We start from the raw sequence: 24,704 nt of genomic DNA on the forward strand, positions 1-24,704 counted from the left end.
CTCTCTCTCTCTCTCTTTAAAAAAAAAGAAAGAAATTATAAGTATATGAGACGATATACATATCCTGATTTAATCATTCCACAATGTGTACACATATTATAACATCACATGTACCTTAATAACTATAAGTAGTTATTATTTGTCAATTGAAAATAAAATTAAAATTTTAAAATTAAATAGATTGCTCTAATTAGTTATCTGAAAAATATATTTATAATCAAATTTGTATGTGCACAAATCAAATGTGTCTTCTGAATTCCATATTCATATTGCTTACTGATTACTTCCATTTTTATTGTCCACAGAAATCCCATTCAATATTTTCAAATTATTTAACTCCTTTACAGAATAACATTTTCTTGCTATCCCTACCACTGTTTCCAACAACATCATCCACCAATTATCCAAACATATAATTAATCTGGAATTCTGCAATTATGAGAGCAAATGAAAATAGAAAATTAGTGTACTGTAGAAGAGACAGATTTATAAATCAAACAATTACAACACTTTGGTCAGCTGTGATAACAGAAGTACATGCCAAAGTTGTGTGTGTTCATGGAAGAATCGAGTGCTTTTTCCAACATGGAAAAGTCGGTGACGCCCTATGCAGGGGAGAAGAAGGTATTCTAGTTGAAGTAGAAGTAAAGACTCTAGCTGGGTGTAGTGGTGCACACCTGTAATTCCAGTGGCTCGGGAAGCTGAGGCAGAAGGATCGTGAATTCAAAGCCAGCCTCAGCCAAGCTACTCAGTGAGACCCTGTCTCTAAATAAAATACAAAACTAGGGCTGGCGATGTGACTCAATGGTCAAGTGCCCCTGAGTTCAATCTCCAGTACCCCCCCCCCCACAAAAAAAATAAAAGAAAAAGAAAACAAACTAAAAAACCTAAAGTAGAACAAAACAAGCGAGCTAACAAGAATCACATGAGATCCTAAAGACACTGTTTGAAAACAAACTTTATGCAGAATTGGTTGGAGGTGTTATGGAGCTGGGAGACAATCAAGATGGGAACCTGAAGATTGACAGGATGTGAGGAGGCGGTGGAGAGGATGTCTGGGATGACGCCCTAGTTTCCTTCTTGATTACCTGAGAGGATCATGAAACCATTAACCACAATGAGCAGAGAAGCAAAACAGTTTGATTGTGGAAGGGTAATGGCTTCGGCTTGGAATATTTTGAACTTGAGATATTTGTGGATATTTCACAAGTTGGAAATAAATAATGTATTAAAAGCATCCCCTTTTGTTATTTAGCATTCATGTAATTCATTCCCAGTACTGGGAGCTCATTTAGGGCACCAGCCACCTTTTATTTAACTAAGTGACTGGTAGTGTGAATACTTCTTTCTGTAGGGATACTCCAAACATCCTTTCTTTCCTCTGCTCAGTTTTGTTATGAAAATTAAAATCATCAATAATATGCTAGAAGGATTACTTTTTTTGAGGGAGATGTACCAGGGATTGAAACAAGATAATACTTTATCAAATCCTATAATCCATCCCTATTATATATTTTTTTTTCTTATTTAAGGACAAGGTCTTGCTGAATTACTTAGGGCCTCACTAAGTTGCTGAGGTTGGCTTTGAACTCTTGATCCTCCTGCCTCAGTTTCCTAAGATGCTGGGATTACAGACATGTGCCACTGTACCCATCCTAAAGATTATTTTGAAGAGAAATAAGGATCTGTCAGATGTGTTTAAAATATGTCTTTTAGTTTTATTTTTATAAGATATGCTGTTGTTTTGTGGAACTAATTTTTTGTGTTTTTAAATTTGTATTTGTACATTCTATTTTAGATATTTCACTAGGTTGTATGTTTTTAAGATCCATTCATACTGCCACATGTAGGCTATCAGTTCCCAGTGACTCATAGGGTGGATCTGCCATCAGATTTTACCTATTTACTCCCCAAAGATGGCCACCAGGCTGCTCCCACCTCCCTATACCATAAAAAACCCTTTGTAGATGTCAACAGGAATTTCTTTGGGTTGTATAAGCAAGAAAGAAAATGCTGGATTATAGGATATGACAAGGTGTTATCTTGAATCAGTACAACTACGTTATCTCCTGAATAGTTGGTCAAATTTGTAATTCTAAAACAATGTACCAGTTTTTTGTATGTTTTAAACATTTTCCCTTGTCTGTTTTAGTTATAACAAATATGTTCTCTCAATCTAATATCTGCCTTTGCTAAATGGTATCCTTTGCTAAATAAAAAGCATGACTTAAACATAGTCAACTGCATCTTTAAAAATTTCTTTATAATATATGCTGTTTGGATTTTATTCCAAAAATCTTTTTCTACCCCTGGGTGATATAGATATTTTCCTATGCTGTCTTCTGTTAACTTTATGTCTTTGTCACTACAGTAAAGATTAACCCATGTGGAGGCCACTTTGGTGTTAGGTAGGAAGCAGTTTTATTTTTCTCTAAGAATGTCTGCTTTTCAGTTCTGCCATGTAATCATCTCTCTGTTTCTTTGTGGTATCTGCAACCACTTTAATCAGATGTTAGTTCCTATTTATGCACTAGTTTCTTTCTTTTTTTCTTTTTGAGTTATAAATTAAAATGTATTAACATATTAGTGTGCAAAAAACAACAATAGAACTTCTATTTGGCCCATCTCCCATTTTATCAAATACATTCTACTACATGTCTATTATGTTTGGCATCAGATTAAAGAAAACTTACCCTGACAAATGTGACCTTGGCATCACTCTAAAATATCAATAAACATTGAAAGCAGAAAATGAAAAGCAAAAAATGACTTTCCAAAAAATGTTTACTACCTGGGCTGTTCATTAGCTCTGTAATCATTTTCCATTTGCATACTCCTTGAACAAATACTTATTGTCTGCTATGTACTGGGAATCATGATAGTGCAAGGGAGACATGGGTGGACCCCAAAAGACAGAGTACTACAGTAGTGAAAATGTAGTCTTTGGTGAGAAAGAAAAAGCTATTAATCAAGTAATTACACAAAGAAATTTAACAATGTGCCTGTGACAAGTACTTTAAATGAGAATCAATCATTTAATGAGTTTGACCAGAGAAGAAAATAACTGACATTTATAAGGTGAATGGGAGTGAACTGGGCCAGAGAGGTGGAAGAAGATTCTAGACAGAGGAAAGAGTACATACACAGCACATATGGGAGAAGGAGCTTCATGAGTGCAAGGGTGTGAAACAATACACATGTGAGTGGTGGTATTAGAGGCACAGAGATATTTGCAAGTTAGGGGACTAGTGGCCAAAATGACACAGTCACCAGAGAATGCACAGCCACAGCTGCAAGGAAAGAAGAAAACAGGAAGATGTTGCAGTTCAATTGCCAAGATCATAAATGTTCTAGAATATGTTCTCTGTCCAGTGTGTTTCTCATCTTTAAACCCATTTAAGAAGAGAGTAACAATTCATGATCCACAAAGAGACAGGAACAAATAATTTTCATATTGGTAATTGCTCATCTTTATAGAATGCTGTTTATTAATTGCTTTATCCCAAAGAAGTCAACATGATCTAAATCTCAGGTAGAGAATACTGTTGTTCGGACTAGCTATTTTATCATTCTTAAGTGCTGCCCTTGGTCAGGTGCCATTCTGCCTTGTTTACCACATCATTGTCAGTGTCCAGAACAAAGCCCAAGACATAATAGATGCTCAATAAATATCTGTTAGACTAGTTACTTTGTAAAATCAGTGAACTTTTCATAATTTTAAGGACATATTCTTTCATAGAACTCTGGAAGGCAAGCAGTATGTGAATATATCAACTGCATCTATTCATGGCAGATCAGACATTGTGAACTTTCTCCACTCTTATTCAATTCAGTTGTTTCAGAATTTATTCATTTATTGATTGCCTTTAAAAAAATTGAGACCTAATATTTGTATGTATTTTTATGGGGAATATTATGATAACTCAGTTTACATCTACAATGTGAAATAAACAAATTAGAGTAATAAGCATTTCCTTCTCATCAAGCATTAAAACAATGTTAGGTATTGGGAATTATAATACGCTTCCTTTCTAGATAGTTTGAAAAGTTTCAAGCAGTTGTGTTAGTCAGCTTTGCATAGCTGTGACCAAAATGCTTGACAAGAACAACTTAGAGGAGGCAAAATTTATTTTGGCTCAAGGTTCCGGAGATTTAGAACATGGTTGACTGTGTCCATTGCTCAGGGCCCAAAGTGAGGCAGCACATCATGGTGGAAAAGCATGGTGGGGGAGTGCTGCTCCATTCACAGCAGCCAAGAAGGAGAGAGAGAGAGAGAGAGAGAGAGAGAGAAAGGGGCCACAGGGAGATGAATCCTTCTAAGGCACACCCACAGCAGCCCACCTTCTCCAGCCACATCCCACGTGCCTATAGTTACTAACCAGTCACTCCGTTTAAACTAGGCTGGACTGACCTCCAAACATTCCTGCATTATCATAGAGCTTTTGGGGGACACAACTCATATCCAAACTATAAAATCAATAATTTCCCTACTGTGCTAAAAAAAAAGGAATTTCTCTATTCTTTACTGTGATTTTGATAACTCTCATTGAACTTGTCAGTAGCTTGATTCTACTCAGTGTCTACTAAATAAAATATTAATTGTAAGGATTGATTTATAGTTTATTTCTTACTTTACCATTCATTTATTTTAAAAATATACTCTGAAATATAATAAAAAATTCATTTGATTAGTACACTATGTTTCTGTCTTTTCTTTCTCCGTCTTTTCCTTTTCTTCTTGTGCTGGTGTTAAATACAGGGCCTCCTCATGCTAAGCATGCTCTCCATTACAGAGCAACACTGTCAGACCTGCATATGCTATATTTCATTGAGGTAATTTTGAAAATCAAGTTTCGAAGAAATATGCACAGCATTAGAAAACATTTCACTTATTGGAAAATGCAAAAATTTAAATATTTTTCTCACATTGGAAAGGATTCCTTTTTAAGAATTGGTGCAAACCAACTGGTGTCATAAAAAAAGATGACACTAATTGCAAAATCTCTTCTTAGTGATCTGTAGTTAAGTCAACTTTGCCACCTAAGGTCTGGAATCAGTGTTGAGGGAAAGGGAGTTGAAGGACTTGGGAGTGATGAGTGACTTAACACTAAAGTTCAGTAGGAGACCAAGACAGAGAGCCACTGGTGGAGAGGTACTGAAAACACAGGGTCACAAGGAGGAGTTAGGGTGGGTGATGGAGGGCCACAGATGCATGGAAGTACACAGTGCAGGGAAGTGAGATGCCTGTAGTGATTGACTTAGGGAGCACTTAGAATGCTCAGGTTTTGTTCTGAGTATATTTTATGCAACATATAATTTAATCCTTATGACAATTCTTGGAGGTGAATAATTGTGCCTGTTTTATCTCTACTTCCACCTTTAAATATAATGTCCTTTAATTTTGTTTCTTTTCCCCCTTATATTTGTGTCTCTCTTGCTTTTGAGTTCCACCAGGAGACAGACTTCCTCTAAAGACCACATCTTTCCATGTTTGTCCCTCTTCCAGAGGGTCTGGCAGAGGGCAAGGACTGGCAGGATTCATGTGGTTCAGTAAGAGCAGCCCATATGTGTACATCAGTGGTAAGTGGGATTTTTATATTGTCCTTAATATATTAAGTTACTGGTTTCTGAAATTAGAAAATTATGAAACTTGGTGGGGTAGACTTGGTCCATACGCCTTGGACTATAGACTTTTCATCTCTTTAAGGACCCTCTGGTTCTGACTTTCTACGATGTCTATGAAATAAAAACAGCCAAACTTCTCTATAAACCTGTCATAAACATTCTCAGTAGATTACTTTTGCATGTGGAAAGTACCACAGACAGCATCTAGGAATATTTTTGAAATCTTTTAACGAATCAAAGTGCTAAGACCTGAGAAGTTACTGGAGCAGCTCAAGACATCCAGAAAGTTGCTCCTTGCTTTGGTCTGATGCACCTTTTATTTTAGTGCAATGGAAAACCTGTTCATATCAATGGAATTACATTCATAGCCAAAGGACATTCCTAAAAAGAATCACATCTACGCATGTTTCATTGTCTCTTTAAACTTACGTCAGATGCTTCAAACCTATTTAATAGAGGAGGACATTTCAGTGGCTATACAGTCTAATCAAAATACAGTCAATACGTTGAGAGCTAGTTATTTAGAGTAATTTATATTTGATTCTTTTGTTTTAAAAAAATTTTATCATGAAACAAACAAAACCACCATTTTAATTGCCCAGTCAGTTACCTAGGATGAAAGATGACAATAAATATCTACGATGACTTCTTGTCAAATTGTCCTCTGCCTTCTTTGGAATGAGGAAAAACATGAGCCATCCTTAAGGCTGAGGGACAGGCAGGAGTTTGGAAACATCCTATTGTCAAGGCTATGATGACAGTCTGAGTAGATTTCTGGAACCTGAAACTAGCTTGCTTCTTGCCTCTGAAAAGCTTCACGCTAGAGACCATGATGTCATCATTAAGTCATTAACAGGATGAGGGGTATTTATGAAGTCATACCTGTAATAAAAAAAGGATTTAAAAATACGGAAATGGATGGATGGCAATTCCAGTCTCATGCTCATGAGCCAGGCTGATTTTACTAGCAAAGGCTCAATGATAATTTTATAGATGTGGAGACAATGGTCTAGTTCATTATGTGGCATTGGCTTATAAACATATCATGGAAAGAAGACATACAAGGCAACCCAGGCACTGTCGGACATTAATTTTGAATCTGAATGTGTGCTCAATAGTACAGTATGTTTGACTCTGTGCATAATAGTGTTACCATGGTCATCATGTTCAAGAATTTTTGAGTGATATGGTTGGCTTTACCAACAAGTTTCTTCCAAATATCCCTGAGGAGATTTAAGCCAAACAAAATGTTAGAAGTTTCTCCTTTGTGGTCAGACTTACCTGGTTTAAGTCAGTAATTGAAAAGAGGTTCAGGAGGATGAGTCAGAACGCCATGTCATTGCTTTCTGAGGAGCTGAAAGTGCACAGCGTGTACACTTTAATCTTCCTGGTTATGCACTGCAATAATTCATCCAGTTTAAGTGCACTTCAATTCAAAATTTCAATTACCCCATTCTTTTTCACTTCTCACAGTGAACAGTTTTAGATGGCAGTAAAGAAAGAGACAATGTTCAGGAGTCCAATATAGGAAAAGAGTCCAATATAAAAAAGTTTCTGGTCTCTGAAATTAGAAAATTTGAAACTTGGTGGGATAGTCTTGGCTTGGCTTTATTTGTGACAGGGAAGATTCTTGGAGGAAATATGCAGGTTACATTTAGCCAACGCCTAGGACTTCAGGTCTAGGATCTCCGCGGATGCGTTTCCCAAAGTAATTCATCTTTGGTTTCATTATTTTCCTGTAGTCCAGATTCCTTAATTTTACTTACTTAGATCCCTAAGTTACGGCAATTTTTTCCTATCACTGTCATACCAGGAACTTTCTAAAACAAGAGACCCTGAAAAATGATGTGTCCAGATAAAGTCCTGTCTGAACCTCAATCAGATGTCCATAGGCATTTTATTCCAGTAAGGATGAGTGCACAATCCTCCCTGGAGTCAACCCTGTAATAGGTGGGTGATAGGCAGCAGTGACAAATAATGCAAACTCTCCAGCTCTGGGCTGTTTTCTTGGGTCTAATTGCCCCCAGGGCAGGGACCTAGTTGGACCGTGAGGGCAGTAGGTTGGGCGGGGCCTGAGCGGCCAGCAAGCTGGGGAGTGAGTCTTTGTACAGTCAGGGCTTCTGCTGGGCAGGGCCAGCGCTAATCCAGCCGGGCGGACACCCGGGCGGGGGAGGGGGAGATGGGGCATATAGGTGGCGTCTGCTGGTGAGAAACACCTAGCACAGGTAAAAGGGTGGCGGCCCAAGGGAGTTCCCACCTGTTGAGTTCTTAAAGAAATGAAGACTTAAGAAAATAGCAAGGAGGGGCTGATCGGTGTCTTTGGAGCCCCACCCTCGGCCACAGGAAAAGCCCCTTGGGAGAGAGGCGGGCGCTTCAGAACAACTAAGAAAAGCACCGCTTCGCCTCGCACTCCTGCGCGGGCCCAGCCTGCAGCCGCTTCACCCGGCAGAGCTCTCCTACCCCGGCCCTCGGGTGCCTTGGCCGGCGACCGGACCTGTCCTCTCCATGGCGGCAGCTGGACCCACGCGCTCCAGGATCGGAGCCCTCTGTCGGCAGCTCCTGCTGACCCTCTCAGTGAGTGCCGCCGAGGCCACCGGCTCGGGGAGGGCGGTTCGATCCCCTGGGAAGAAGGGAGAAACTTGGGGAGCTGGGGTTGGCCAGCGAAGCTGGAGTTAAGGGACCTAGTGGTGATTGCTAAACATGGAGTAGGGGGTGGGGGAGGGCAGACAGGAAGAGGAGCGCGACCTGGGCGCCCGGATCCCTAGGGGAGGGAAGGGCGTCTGGGGTAGATGTAATCAGCGCGAGCAGATCGGGAGGGAGGCGTGAGCCGCGAACGCCCAGCCAAAAGCGTAGCCTCTGGGTGCTCGCCGGGGAGCCGGGTGCGCCAAGGTTGCTTCTGCGCGCCTCTCCCAAGTCTGGGGAGTGCGCATCCCCTCCGCCTCAGTGCGGGCTTCAGGCCAGGGACAGGGCAGCCGCTGGGCGGACCCGACTGAAAGCGAGTGTCCTTGGATGGAAGAGGGGACTCCTGGTCTTTGGGGGGGGGGGCGGGTATTGATCTTGGTGTGCGTTTAGATCTATGTGGGGGATCTTAGGGAAAAGGAGAGGTTCCACTCTGCTCCTGAAGACCGGCACCTAGGCGGACACTAGGTGACCCTTTGAATAGTTTCCATTGTTAGCGTAGGAGGCTTCCGTCCCCACATCATTGGGGAAAAAGGTCATCCTGGTACTGATCTCTGGTTCTCGGAGGCGTCTGGATCCCACCCACTTATCGTTCCCTTGCTCCAACTGCCCCCGCCTCCACACACACACACACACTTTGAAGAGTACCACAACGTCGACTTCACCCCTTCCCAGAGCTGGGAGCCAAAGCAGAAGACCTTTGGGCAGGACAGTTCCCCCCTCTCAGGCAGAAAAGACCGGATTTCGAGGGAAAGTCTGAACTCGGAGAAATCCTAAGTGGGGAAGGAGCTCTTGAGGAAATTTGGAATCAAAGGTGCCCCAGACGGGGCTTTTCCTGGGTTTCCTGCCAGAAAACGAAAAAAGTTTAATTCGGCAAGGTGCGAAAAGGTGCTCAATACTGCCCTTTCGTGTTGAGCCTTCAGCTTGGGCGCAAGTCAACTTTTAAAGACCTGGGGAGGACCTCAGAGAACAATGGAAGAGCGATCCTTCTGGGAGTGGTAGAATTGAGGGGCAGAAATATTCGAATAACCTCCTCTTCACTACGCTGATTTCACAAAGGATTTCTAAATTTTTAAATTGTAGGTTTTACTATTATTAGAACGTTTTTGGACTTTAAACCCCTAACCAAAATCCCCAGGGCATTATTAATCATTTAGCACATAGCAGTTAACATTTTATAGTTGAAGAAACTAAGAATAAGTAACGGTCACAAAATATATTGCTGATGACAAAGAGATGATTTTTGGTTTGGTTCTTAATTAAGTTGTCATTTCCTTTTAAACCACTGGTCATTATTATTTAAAGGAAAAGGAATGCTTCAGGTACCACAGTAAATAGCCTTTCTTTGCAGATATCTGCACTCAAAGCTTTCTGTGGGTCATCTTAGATCCTTTATAGAAGAAAGCACAGTTTGAGGGAATGAACTGAAATTGAATCCACCTCCCTTCCTTGATCTCCCTTAGCTTCAGAGTTTGATAGGCCAAGAGTGAGGCAAAGAGAAATCTGGCTCTGCCTGAACTCCTCATTGTACTCTCAAGTGTTTGTCCCCCAAGTTGTTGTTCCATGTTGTAGTGCGTATCTGTTCAAAGTCCTGCCAGCCTCAGGTGGTTGGCGTGGTTGTGAGAAATGTGTGCAGACTAAGTGTGAGATATTAAGTAAGAATGACATTAAGGGGTGGGGCACCCTTTGCATTGTGTCCTTCCCATGCAACTTAGTAATCCTTCACCATTCCACGAATCAGCTTCTCCCCACTTCCTAATATTTATTCACCTCCTACATATCTTTTTTTTCCTCCTTTTCATTCAACTAATTTATTTATTTATTTTTAATTTTTTTTTTTTTTATATCTTAACCACTTGAACTTTCTTATGCTTAAACACCTAATGAAGCCTCTCAGAGATCTCTCAGGCCACCAGGGATGTCCCTGACCCAAATAAGAGACACTTTCCATTCTTTGTACAATGCCACTTTGTAGATTACATATATATTCTTGAAATTCATTCCCACCTCCCTTTTCTGACCTTTCTGATCACTCAGAATCTGACGCTACCTGGTTTCTTTTTCTCCACTAGTGTGTGTGTGTGTGTGTGTGTGTGTGTGTGTTTAAAGAGACATGACATGAGATCTACCCTCTTAGCAATGTTTTAAGTGTGCTGATGGTGCAGTTTTCAATATAAGCACAATCTTGTTCAGCAGATCTCTAGAAGTTTTTCATCTTATATAACAGAAACTTTATACCTAATAAGCAACTCCTTATTTTCTCCACACCACAGCACCTGGCAAACGCCCTCCTATTTTCTGCTTCCATGAATTTGACTGCTTTTTCCTCCAATCTTAAATGGTGATTTTTTCTTCTGGCCTTATTTTAGGTCCTATTCCTTGAAATTGACACCTTTACCAGACCATTTCATTCACTTGTGTTGCTTAAAATATCACAAGGATGATATTTAGGATATCAACAAATCCTAAATTGCTAGTTCAGATGTCATCACTGAACAATAGGCCTTTATGTCTACTTACTAGGTGTGATGCAGCATTCATTGTCTTCCCAGACAATGTTGCTTCTCTTTTAGTGTCCTATGTTTCAATGCATGGCACTCCTATAGGCCTTTCTCCTCAAGTAGAAGACTGGAAGCTGTTTATTTTTTCTTCTTTACTGCTTTCCTCCCCTCGTTTATCATTAAGTCTCGATAACTCTGCATTCAAAGGTATCTCATTGATCTGTTTGCTTGTATTTATCACTTCTGCTGCTAGTTTTTACTATTACAAATAATGTCACAGTGAATAAGCCTGGTATGTCATTTCACTGTGGGAAGGTATAACAATAGAATACCAAAATGTAATTGATAGGAAAAAAAGTATAAATTACTCTATAATTGTGGCAGATACTAATTTCATACACAATAAAGTTGTGTATGACTAGATGAAAAGCTTTTTTATAATACATGGTATGTCACTAATATGTATGATGTTATTAAATAAGAACAACACTACCTGAACTCATTAGAAATTGGCTAAAAGATAAAGTAGAACTCATGCTTTATGCATAACACTATAGAAAACTAAATAGATGAAATTTTTAAATGTAAAATATGATAGCATGTGAGTTATATAAGCAAACACAATGAATTCTTATAAATTTGGAGTCAAGCTGGACATGATGGTGCATGTCTGTAATTCTGGCTATTTAGGAGGCTGTGTCAGGATAATCCACCTGGGTCCCCTGCCAGAATCCAAGTTAAGAGCAGCCTTAACCACTTTGCAAGATCCTGCCTCAAAATGAAAATAAAAAGGGCTGCAAATGTAGCTCAGTGAGAGCATGCTCCAGGATCCAACCCCCAGTCCTGAAATAAATAAGTAAACAAACAAACAAGTAGGCCCATTTATGACTTACTTCAAAAGCTGTTTTTAAAATTGGGAAAATCATTTATATAAAACACACACACATACACATAAACACAGTCTCCATAGCAAAAAATACAAACTAAACAAAGAAGAAACACCATAAACCTTTTTTTTAAAAGTTAAAATGTAGTTGATAAATTGAACAAAGTATTTGCAAACCATGTTTTAAAAGGCTAGTCTAGTATAAAGTGTTTGTATAAATTAAGAAGAAAAAATTAGCCAGATGGTATGTTGCACACCTGTAATCCCAGCAGTTTAGGAGACTGGAGGCATGAGGATCCTGAGTTCAAAGCCAGCATCAGCAAAAGGGAGGTACTAAGCAACTCAGTGAGACCCTGTCTCTAAATAAAATACAAAATAGGGCTGGGATGTGGCCCAGTGGTTGAGTGCCTCTGACTTCAATACCTGGTACTGCCCCCCCCACCAAAAAAAAAAAAAAGAAGAAAAAATCAACATGAACCAGGACATCAAAAATTTTTTTCAAATGACTGTATTCAGTCATATCAAATGCAAATAGGAATTGTTGTATCTTTTCCAATTCATGCCTCTAATATCTGCCTATTCTCCTACTGACAACTGCATTATTTTAATTATTGAGACTTTATAGAATCTCTTAATATATGTTTGAGCTAATGTTCTTTTGTGGCTCCTCTTTTTCATAATTTTTCTGTCTAATTTTAATCTTTCCTATGACATTTTGAATTAACTTCTTTAATTTCAGGAAATATTCTGTTGAGGCTTTGGGTTTTATTTGGATCATACAATTTATGATTTAACTTAGTGAGAACTGATGTATTATGTTGTTGATTTTTCCAATCTGAGATAATGATACTTCTTTCTTTCTTTTTGTGCAATTCTACTTTTATGACCTGAAGAAATACTTTTTCAGGTGTTCTTCAAATGGGTTTTGCAAGTTTCTTGTTAAATTCATTACTTGGCATTCTAACATTATTTTATTGCTTTTGAAAATGACTTATCATGTCATCTAACTGGTTTTATTTATGGGTACGAAGAGTAATGTTGTCTATATTTTAATAGTTATGTCTGCTGCCTTGACTGAATTCTGTTATTCTTTATGGTAACTTATTGGTTCATTTCCTTGGGATTTCCAGGTAAAGTAATAGTAAGTGAAGACATTTCATTTCCCCTTTTCCTTTGCAATTCATATGTTCTTGCCTAATAAACCTTCAATGTAATGTGAACTATATATGATGAGCTTGGAAAATCTATTTTGCTTGTAAGTTTAGCGGAGTTGCTTCTGGTGCTATTTTCATTTGTTGTAATATATAAAAATCACATTGCAGAAGCACTCATTGATTCCTAGATTTTGAGGCTTTTTAAAAGATAAGAACGATATTGAATTTGGTCAAGTACCTTTAGGTCACTAGGTGGTGACCACATGCCAGGCCCCGTTCATGGCTCCAGGATTCTAGGCCAAGCAAGTGCTGTGAATGTGGATCAGGAATCCACACAAGGTCTTTCTTCCAGCTCAGCCTTAGAATGAGGGGTTAGCATTTGGGGAGCCCAGACTACTGTGGCAAGGGTCTTTTCTTCAATTGTTCGTGGTTTCTCTGCTTTGATTTCATTCCTTCTCTGTAGAAGTCAGCAAATTAGAATCGAATCTTTGCAGATTGGAATTTGTTTCTGGGTTCCTCTTATTGATCTGTGTTCTAGCTTTATCTTCAGTTTTTGCCTAGTAATTCCTTATTATTTTTGTTAGCTTTTGGATGGTTTAGGATATTTTAAAAATATGTTATCCAGCATTTCTAGTTAGTTTTGGTATGGAGTTTACCTCACCTGCCTGCATTAGAAATGAAAGTTGTTTTGCTACATCCATTTTGTACATTGCTCAGACTCATATTCAAATATAAAGATGTATATGCAATTTATTTGCTTGAAGCAACTCTTTGGTTTCTTCTCAATATTATTTTATTTTTATTTTTTGGTATTGGGGATTTAACCCAGGTTGACTGAACTACATCCTCACATCCTCAGTCCCCCCCTCCTTTTTTTTTTAAGACAGGGTCTCACTAAGTGGCTGAGGGCCTCACTAAATTATGGGGCTGGCCTTGAACTTGGAATTTTCCTGTCTCAGCTGCAATTACAGGCATGTGCCACTGATTTCTTATTATCTTTAGGGAGAAAAATTCATATATTTGGTTGACATCATTTAGAAACTATTCCTCACCTAAATCGTGAATTCATTTTAAACCTCTTCCTCTTTGTATTACACATATCAGCCATTCTAGGTTTCTTTCTCAGGCCTGTGTCATCTTTGGGACTTTATATTATTTTGTTCTGTATTTTGAATTTAAGCTCTGCTCTTGCCGTGGCTAACTTATTGCCACTTTTCAGGTAATCTAATCTGGCTCTCAGCCCAGGTTATCCCCAACTCTCTCACTTTTCCACAGTGTCCTGTACTACAGGGTCCTGTCAGTGGGAAGTTCATATCAGGGAAGCACATGAATGATGTATATAAATATTTGTTGAGCATATGAATGAATGGATGCCAGGATGCCACTACACCCCCCACCCCAAATTGTCCTCCTAATTGGTCTTTTGGCTTCCACTTTCTCCTTAGTCATGATCTGTTTTCCACAAACTTAGCAGATGTATTTACCACTCCCCATGCTCTAAACCTGCTGTGGCTTCTTTTTACATTAAAACAATATCTGTTTCTTACCCTGGCCTTTTAGACTCTAGATGATATGCCCTGACTGACCATTTGTTTTATCTCCTCATTCTTCCTCATCCTTTTCTTCACTCTGCAGGACTACCATGAGCTCTGGGAAAGTCCTCTTCTAGGGCCTTTGTTCTGGTGTTTAGCCCCACCTGGAAGAATTCCCCAATTTAGGAACTGATTTGTTTCCTCACTTCATTTAGGCTTCTGTTCTTCTCTTTGTCATCTTCTTTCTCTGATCTATTTTCCTCATAACCTTTATCTTTCTTTGCCTTAAGATTATGTGAGATTTGTATATTTATTTTTTTGTCTCTTATTACAATGTAATCTTTACGAGGAAAAGAACTTTGCTTTGTTCACTGCCTGTAGCCTTTGACTCTGTTGAACACCTAGTTACCAACCAATAAATGTTGGTTGAATGAATAAGGATGTATTCTGTCAATCACCTTAAACTAGAATCCTTGGAATCATCTGATCCTACTCCTACTAGCTCTCAACTTGCTGCCAGTGGAAATTCTTCTCATCTTTTAATTTTCAATTCAAATACAACCTCTTCATTGTGTCCATCTTTAACTTCCAAGTAAAACACAATCTCTTATCTGATCCTTTATATGCTATGTAAATTGCACGATTACAGGTTCCTTAGTATGCATTGCAAATAAAAATTGCCTTCCAAACTTAGATGGTAATAGCTCATATTTATGAATTTTGTGAATAACACAGTGTAAATGCCAGTTAGCTGTGTTGGTTTTGGCTTTGGTCAAATGCCTTTGCAAAACTGAGGAAAAAAGAATGTAAACATTTCAGAAGCAGCCATTGTCAAGTTTCAGAGAGAGAAGAATTAAATTTCTACATATTCAAATATATGTTGGAATGGGTTCATCATAAATCATTAAAAAATGATTAAGTAAAACTATTTTCTAAAATAACCTTAAATTAACTTTGACTTATGAGAAAATGCATCTTCACAGTAAGTTCTCATATCGAAAAGTTGCATTGTTTGTGTGAAATAATTACACATAAATACTCACCAGATCACTCCATGGCGTTTTCTTTAAAAGCACCATATTTTCGTATTGGAGATTTGGGAGATAATGGGTTTGGTATCATAGCTCATAGTCGATTAAAAATTTACTGCAACAATTTGCTGGCTCATTAAATTCATTTTTACTCCTCATTCCTATTTATATCCCTGTGCTGTCCTTAGAACTGTCTTTAGTTTTAAGTACTCTCTCACATAGGTTGTTGAATCCTTACTAAACCCACTAAGTTATTCAGTGCTGTTACAAGTAAATAAATTTTATAGAACAGGAAACAAAGCTTAAGAATGTACATAATTCTCTTGAGTTTATGTGCTTTGTGAAGGAGGGAGATAAGACTTTTATGGTTTCATTCACCCCTTTGATAAAATTTTCTTCTGATTTCTTACTCTAGCATGTTTTTAGTTTTATTTTGCTAATTATATAAACTGATTCAAAATTATATAAATTTTATGCAATAATACATATATTTACATATCTAATATTTTATCTATGTAATTAAGTGTACATTACTTAAAATATAAATAAAATTTATATAAACAATGTACTCATCAAAAGGATCTTTTTAAGGCATAATCTGTATTTGTTTTTTTTTTTTAATAGATCTTATCATTTGCCTGTGACGCCTGCAAACAGGTGATACTACGTGTTCCCTCCAAATTAGATGCTGAAAAATTTGTTGGTAGAGGTAAGATACTACTAAAAGTATGTAATTACCCTAATTTGTATGATCTGTTAAAAGCTAGTGTAATTTTTAAAACTATAACTGTATCAGGCAATAGTTAAAACTAACAGTCCTATATCATTTTTAATCCATGTATCATGTCAGTGAAAGAATATTAGTCTTTGTTTTAAAAATGTGCAATTATTTGAAGATAAAAAAGCTTTAGCTTGAGTAATAAAATAATTTTAATATTAGATGAAAGATATGGTATAGGCTAAATATGCTTCTAAGAAATTGAGAAATATATTGAAACTATTTCTTGAATTTAAAGATATTGTTTTTGGATTTTCATCATGAAATATTTTGACATCTTATTATATTTTATTTTCATGTACTATTTTTTATTGCTTAAGCTTTTTACATAACTCACTTATATAAGGAAAGATCAAACTAGTGGGAACACAGAATTTGATGAGTATTTCACAGTAGATGTTATGAGTTCTGTGATATTTTAATTTAAGAACCACTGTTTCTAATCAATTAGATTGTGTTAGACTTACTTCAGGTACTCTTATGTGTTCCTCTACAGCTAATTTCAGTTAATAAAAACATTTTTCATTGTTGGCTTAAACATTCAAACATTGTTTCAGGACAGACATTTTAAAATAAGAATATAAAGTAAGCCAGGTGCAGTGGCACTCACCTGTAATCTCAGCGGCTCTGGAGGTTGAGGCGGGAGAATCACAAGTTCAAAGCCAGCCTCAGCAACTTAGAGAGACCCTAAGCAACTCAGTGAGACCCTGTCTGTAAATAAAATATACAAAGGGCTGGGGATATGGCTCACTGGTTAAGCATCCCTGGGTTCAATCCCTAGTACCAATAAATAAATAAATAAATAAAATAAGCATTAGAAGTGATGTTTGTGTTTATGCACAGTGTAACCCACATAGTTTCATATATCCTTTTTTGGGGGGCAGGTACTAGTGATTGAACTCAGTGACAACTGGGCCACTCAGCCACATCCCCAGCCCTATTTTGTATTTTATTTAGAGACGGTGTCTCACTGAGTTGCTTATTACTGAGGCTGGCTTTGAACTTGCAATCCTCCTGTCTCAGCCTCGTGAGCCACTGGGATTAACAGGTGTATGCCATGGCACCCAGCCTCATATGTCCTTTTAAAAATGCTAAATATACTAGTGGGAGTGTAATTTAAGTGGCTTCCTACACAAGCATGCATTACTGTTAAAACTATGTATCATTGTGTTTCACCTTAAAAATGATTGCTATGTTTATTTTATACAGTTAACCTGGAGGAGTGTTTTAAATCTGCAAATATCATTCACTCAAGTGATCCTGATTTCCAAATTTTAGAAGATGGTTCAGTCTATACAACCAGTGCTGTTCTCCTGTCCTCAGAAACAAGGAGTTTTACCATATTACTTTTTAACACGGACAGCCAAGAGGAGAAGGAAATATCTGTCCTTTTAGAGAAAGAAACACAGGTATATGAAAATAATATGAACAAAGTATAACGATGTCTCGTCTTTAGGTTTTATAATATTGACGGGGTAGAAGTGGAATCAGAAAAGATATGGAATAGATTGGTTTGAATAATGAAAACAATGAAACAACAGTGTGTAAGTGAAAAAGGGCTGTATAAGGTAGTTTGTTAAAGGTTGTATTCCTTCTCATTTAGGACATGAAAGGAGAAATTGGGATAAGCTACAGCATGAGAATTTGAGATTAGACACACACACAAAAAAAACATTTGCTGGTCTTTACTATAGCATGGATTTCCAAAAGCAAAATTTGAAACTCTGTCTCTAGTAAAGAAAAATGTTTCTTTTTTTCTCATGCATCTTAGCATAACTTGTAGTCTTAAATAGATTGCTGTTTTAGGAGGATGGACCACATGCATGCTTATTATCTTGTGACACCAAAAATCAAGGTGTCTTTGATTCAGCATTGATCATTCCTTACTGAAGTAATTGAGAGGTGTCACCATATTTCTCTCCTCATTCTGACACAGATCTCTTTGTTGGTCCCCTGGCTCTGCTTAGTTGCTGGTGAGTGGAAGATGCTTATGCTAAATTTGGAAGGGCACATACTCACTTCTTTTCTTTGCATATGCCTCCTCCTGTGTTTTGGCATGGCAATGTGGCAACAGTCATTTTCTTTTTAGTTTTGCTTCTAGGTTTCCAATTCCATCTCTCTTTCTTCCACATTTCCACCAAGTTATTCTCTCAAAAAGGATTATTGTCATCATAGCTATGCAGCTATTAGTTTTTTTTTTTTTTCCCATTCTCTTAATGTTGATATTCCATTTGGTTTTCAAGCACTACTGTCTTATACCTCCCCAGCTAATCCTCATGAGAGAAGATGTGTCTGACTTCTAATGTTTGAGAATAAAGTGGTCATTGACTTTATTTGTTGATGTATTTCTATCTTCTAAATTGAGGTACAAAAGAGAAGACAATCTAAAGAAAAAGTTCTAAGACGTGCCAAGAGAAGATGGGCTCCTATTCCTTGTTCCATGATGGAGAATTCCTTGGGTCCTTTCCCACTTTTTCTTCAACAGGTACAGTATATTTTCCCTCTGCTGTAAAATCCGTTGTTTCCATCTTAACATCAAAATGTGACATTGATCATGCAGTTATTTAGAAATAATTGTGTCAGGGTATAGGATGTACCTCTGTGGCAGAGCACTTGCCTAGCATACACAGGACCGTGGATTCAGTTCCCAGCTATGCAAAAAAAAAAAAAGAAAAAGAAAAAAAACCATAGAAAAGTGATATCATATGAATATTTGATTGCATGGGGATATGTATACATGTTCAGCATATGGATACAAATATATTTCTTTATAGCTTTATACACTTTTTTGTAGCTTGAGCTATGCAGAGGCTAGCTATCGAACTATAAAACCCATCTAGCACTTTCGAACACCTTTCTTTAATGATTTCTTTTTTTTAATCAACAGAGGAATCACAGACCTTGGGCACAGCCTAGAAAAATTCCCAGGTGTCTTCCATAATAAAGGATGAAATTACAAATGCCACAAAAGAGGAAGACACTTCTGACTTTCCATTACAAAGTCCATTTCTTAAATCACACCAAATGCACATTTTCTCTTTTCCTTTTTAACATTTAGTGGACACCCCAGTCAATCTTCTTCCCTTCTTCCACTATTAGTGGCCACTATCACTCAATCTCTGACTTGGGTTTCTTTTCCTTTAATTTCTGAAATGGTGAGGGAGATTCTTCCTTTATACCCCACCAACAAACTGAATGCAGCTCAGAGGAGAACAAATTAAAGTTGAGAAAAATTTGTTAGGAAATAATTGTGTTAGTCATCCTGTGATAATGACAGTCAAGATCTCAAAGAGAAAATGAAAACAGCTTGGAAGAAATTTTTTATGAATCAAGGACCAAATATTACCCTTGCCTGGATATTATTCCATTTTTATTCTCCTTCACATATATTTTTTTTCACTTAGCTCTTATAATAAGGAAGATAATAACAAATACTAAAACTCAGCAAGGAATAGTATACTTTAAACCCACTTTCTTAATTATTTTGTCACTTATAATAAAAATTTATTTTTCTTTTTAAAATAGCCAAGTAATTTTTCATGCTCAGAATATTTTGTTTTCTAATACAGGAAAAACTTTTAAATGTTGATTCACATACATACCATTTAGCCTTAATATATTTCTTAGTTATTCTTGGAAACCAAGATTCTACTACATCATTTTGCTCTTGCCTTTTTCTTAAAATTTCTCAATCATGAGGCTTTTATATGTATAATCATAAATTAAAGAGGGTAATATTTATTGTGATAAAATTGAGAATGTGATTGTACAAATATACAGGTAAAAGTTGTGCTGAAAAAAAAACTTGTCTCATAATTATATCTACTCTCTAGGTCCAATCTGATGTAGCCCAAAACTACACCATATACTATTCCATTAAAGGGCCTGGAGTTGACCAAGAACCTCTAAATTTATTTTATGTGGAGAGGGATACTGGAAACCTGTATTGTACTCAACGGGTAGATCGTGAGCAATATGAATCTTTTGAGGTAAAACTTAAAAGTTTGTGTGTTATATTAATGGTTATTAAGCTTGGCCGTTGTTTCTCACATCTCTAATTCATTTACCCTTTTCTATTTTGTGAATTTGTCATTAATACTCTGGCTTTATCTGATAGCACAGCATTGACTTGAAACATAAGAATTTTCATAACAATCCTATAAGATTGTTCCCGGGATTATGGTTTTACTCTTTGTTTTTGATTTTTGTTTTTTTTCTTTCAAAAGAAAAAAATAAGTATCATTTTGAGAACAGGTCTTAAGTTGGTAGAAAAGATTCGTGAACCTCTTTATAGTACAGAAGTAACATGGGAGGTAAATGAGGTTCAGAAGTGACATATACCTGAGAACCTTTGCAATAGGAGAAAGTTAACCCATGGGATCAAGTAAGGAGTGTGGCCAGTGCGTAATGTGCTTCATTCAGTCTTCTCCAGTCTCTGCATCTCTTTCCTGTGGTGCAATGTGGGTTCACGTGTGAGAACTTGACCTCATGCTTGTTTTATTTCCAACAGGACCTGGTCCTCTTGCTTAACTCAGTTTTTATTATTTTACATCTATTATAGATGAATTAATATTCATCAGAAAATCAAATTAACCTACCAGACAGATAAATTTTGGATTAAGTGTTTAGGTTTAAGATTTCTATGATATGACCTTCTAAGTATTTGTGATGCTCTTTGTCTATGATATCTATTATGAAAAAAATTAGAATTGAAATTCATCTTATGGAATCACAAGAATGGAATATGTTCCATACATAATTTATGGCCATTCATGTGTTCTGTTTCTGAATCTTGCTTTTTAAATTAAAAAATGATTAGGAAAATACTAATCTAAGTATAAACATTGATATGCATAGAGTTTTAATTAGTAGAAAATAAGATAATATATAGTTAAATCCACCTGGAGAATTTATAGTCCTGAAGATCTAAGTTAAGAAAGATCCAGAAAGTTGTATTAAAATCCTTGCACCCAAAACTTTCAAACAAAACAAAATCCTCAAGCCTTTTTTGAAAATTATAACAAGAAAGTTATACTTATGAACAAATATAACAATGGTGAGGAAATTAAAATGATCTATGTTACTATATTAGATAAATTTAAGCATCAAGTGCTCAACTTCTCCAAGGAATTAGCAACCTCTATTGGCTTAAAGTTATGTCCACATTCAAAATCAGTAACAAGTGGTGAGACAAACATTGCAGTTCTGAACAATCTCCAAATTAAAGTCCAAGCAAGTTGAAGCCATACTTTATTTTAGAGAATAATTTGGGGGAACTGAGGGTATAGCTCAGTGGTAAAGCATGCATTTAGCATATGCAATGCCCTGGGTTTGATCTCCAGCACCATACACACAAAATGTATTATTTTCACTCAATTCACAGCTAACTGCCTTTGCAACAACTCCAGATGGTTATACACCAGAATATCCATTGCCTCTGATAATCAAAGTAGAGGATGAAAATGATAATGCCCCGATTTTTACAGAAACAACATACACTTTTATGATTCTTGAAAGCTGCAAAGTTGGTGAGTATCCACTTTGATGATAGAATACAATTTTAATGCATTTCAGCTCATGAACTGAGTTTCACTATGGCCATTAGAAAGCAGCATATAGTGGTGGTTGGAACACTGAGTGGGATTTTACTTTACCTTTCATTAGTTGTCCTTGCTCAAGCTTCCTAGTTTTGACAAGCCTTAATTTCCTCATCTGTAAAATGGGGTTTCAGTATGCCAGATTACTGTGAAGATTAAATGAAGCATAACATAAATGGAATGGAAATCACAGTGCCTCAGAAACAGGAGTTAATAAAAGTTTTTTTGCCTTTTTTTTTATATTAGGGCAAATAAATGCTTGTAAGAGAGCATACTCCAAAAAATGAGTCATTGAGTGATTGGACATAGTCCTAAAGGTGTCTACTGGTGTTCTATAATGGTTAAGTGAGTGATGATATTCTGGGGGTGGTTATAAAAGTCATTGAGAATAATACAAATGTTTTCTCAATCTTGCAAAAACAGTCCATTTTATCTGGAAATCAGAATGAGCCTTTCTTTAGAAAGACCCAACTGCACCATCAATTTTCAAAGAAAACTGGGTCATGTGGTTGAATATAGGCTTGCAAATAAAAAAAGGCTAGGGCATAATTAGAATATTTTAGTTTAGAAATGCAAAGATCGTAAGGTGTTATATCAACATTTATAAATTCATACGTGAAGTACAATTAAATAGATTTAATTACCAAACTCTACAATGTAGCAATGCTGTTTTTTTTTTAATTTGTTCTAATTAGTTACACATGACAGTAGAGTGCATTTAGATATACATACATAAATGGAGTATAACTTCTCATTCTTCTGCTTGTACATGTTGTAGAATCACACTGACCATGCAATCATATATGTACATAGGGTAATAATGTCCAATTCATTCTACAATCTTTTCTACTTCCACACCCCCTCCCCTCCCTTCACTCCCATCTGCCTAATCCAAAGTACCTCTATTTTTCCCTAGCCACCCCCTCTTATTGTGAATTAGCATTTGCATATCAGAGAAAACAAATTTTTTTTGAGTTATGTGAAGAGTGAAGTCAGTAAGAATTTGATTATATGAAAGCTTTGACAATTAAATAGGTTGTTGTATTCACAATTAGGTTCCATCGTGGGACAGGTGTCTGCAACTGACAAAGATGAGCCCGACACGATGCACACACGCCTGAGGTACTCCATCCTGGAACAGCTCCCGTCCTCACCCACACTCTTCTCTATGCATCCATCTACAGGTGTGATCACCACATTGTCATCTCAGCTTGACAGAGAGGTAACAGAATTATTAACAAGTACTACTTGACTGTAATATGGCTATTTCATAGTACAAGTTAATATTCCCTAATCTGAAGACCTGACATCTGAAATATTCACACTGTTTTGAGAAATGATATGAGATCACTAGTGGAAAATTCTATACCTGATCTCATGGGATAGATCACCATCAAAAGAGAGGCATAGTAATATGTGCAGAGTAAGCAGGTTATAGTGGCACACAACCTGCAATCCCAGAGATTTGGGAGGCTGTGGCAGGAGGCTTTCAAATTTTGAGGTCAGGCTCAGCAACTTATGAGACTTTGTCTAAAAATAAAATAATAAAAAAAAAAAGGATTGGAGAGGTAGCTCTGTGGTAGATGCCCCTAGGGTCAATCCCCAGTGCCCTCAAACATACAAACTCAACAACAACAACAAAGCAAACAAACAACAACAACCAAAAAAAAAACCCCACAGGCACAAGCTATGTATAAATGAAATACAAATGAATTTTGGGTTAATGTGGGTCCTATCACCACGTTATCAAATCATGTGTATGCAGATATTCCAAAAATCTAAAAAAAATCTGAAAAACAAAACACTTCTCATCCCAACTATTTCAGAAAAGGACATTCTACCTGTATCTGGTTGTCTCTGTATACCATCTCTAAGTGTGTAGTTTTTTTTAAAGATATATTCTCTTTTTTTATACATTTTATTTTTTCTATTTATTTTTTAGTGGTGCTGAGGATCGAACCCAGTGCCTCACATGTGTGAGGCGAATGCTCTACCACTGAGCCACAACCCCAGCTCTAAATGTGTTTTTTAAAAGCATGATGTGAAAAAAAATTAGAAAAAATATTGTTGTTGTTGTTGTTATTATTATTATTATTATTTTTATTATTATTATTATTAGAATTGAAGCCAGGGCCTCATGCAGCCAGGAAAGAGCTCTACCATTGATCTATCCCTCCACTTTTAGGAAAATTGTTATTTAAAGTACGTTTTAATCTTCCAGAGTGCTAATTTTTAATCTTAATTTTTAATCCTACGAATTTAATGTTTCATGAACCAAAATTTCAAATAAAAAAATACTTACAGCATTAAACATAATAAGGAGTGTCAAATATGAAAAGTGAACCGTTTGGTAACATGCAGAAATTTGTTATCTATGAGAGAGATGTTCCTCTTATCTCATGCCCTCTTCAGGGGTCTAATCAATGTTCTTCTTCTTACATAGATGGAAAAAAAACCTTAATCTCTCTAACTTTAGGTTGCCATGTCCAGTTGACTGCTAGAAATCCTTATTTTGATGTTTCACAGGTTCTTTGATGTATCTAAAATTTAACTCATCTTCTAAACATCCTCGCTTTCCCATATTTTTTAGTTAAAATAATATTAATGAATCACCTATTCATAATTTTCTGTTGTTACCTGGGAGTCATATTTTCAAAGTTCTATTTGAGTTCTACTTGTACCCTCTCAATCAAATCACTTTCCAAAGTATGTTGACTATTTTACTTTCATATTGTCTGTTTCCAATGTAACTATCCTACTTTAATTATACATTTACTTATTCAACTATTACTTCTCCACCACATTATGCTTCTGAATTTTTATAGCAATTTGTCTTGTGTGCTAATTTATATTCCTTAATCTCAATACATAGTAATATGTGATTATCTGGTATTTTTTTGATTCTTGAAACTTCCGATAGA

General features: G+C 36.7%; 1 protein-coding gene across 2 annotated transcripts in view; it reads left to right on the plus strand.

Annotated features, from left to right (window-relative positions):
- Nucleotides 1-8,130: 8,130 nt before the first annotated feature.
- Dsc2 (desmocollin 2) overlaps nucleotides 8,131-24,704 on the plus strand; it is a 31,212-nt gene continuing 14,638 nt past the window's right edge. For both annotated transcript variants that reach the window (XM_076836512.2, XM_076836513.2), the window contains exons 1-7: nucleotides 8,131-8,199; nucleotides 16,033-16,117; nucleotides 17,396-17,595; nucleotides 18,552-18,671; nucleotides 20,020-20,175; nucleotides 21,570-21,714; nucleotides 22,839-23,005. In XM_076836512.2, coding sequence (XP_076692627.2) covers nucleotides 8,131-8,199; nucleotides 16,033-16,117; nucleotides 17,396-17,595; nucleotides 18,552-18,671; nucleotides 20,020-20,175; nucleotides 21,570-21,714; nucleotides 22,839-23,005 — 942 coding nt within the window. The remainder of the gene's footprint in view (nucleotides 8,200-16,032; nucleotides 16,118-17,395; nucleotides 17,596-18,551; nucleotides 18,672-20,019; nucleotides 20,176-21,569; nucleotides 21,715-22,838; nucleotides 23,006-24,704) is intronic.

This window comes from Callospermophilus lateralis, chromosome 17, assembly GCF_048772815.1.
Source record: "Callospermophilus lateralis isolate mCalLat2 chromosome 17, mCalLat2.hap1, whole genome shotgun sequence".
Classification (NCBI taxonomy): domain Eukaryota; kingdom Metazoa; phylum Chordata; class Mammalia; order Rodentia; family Sciuridae; genus Callospermophilus; species Callospermophilus lateralis.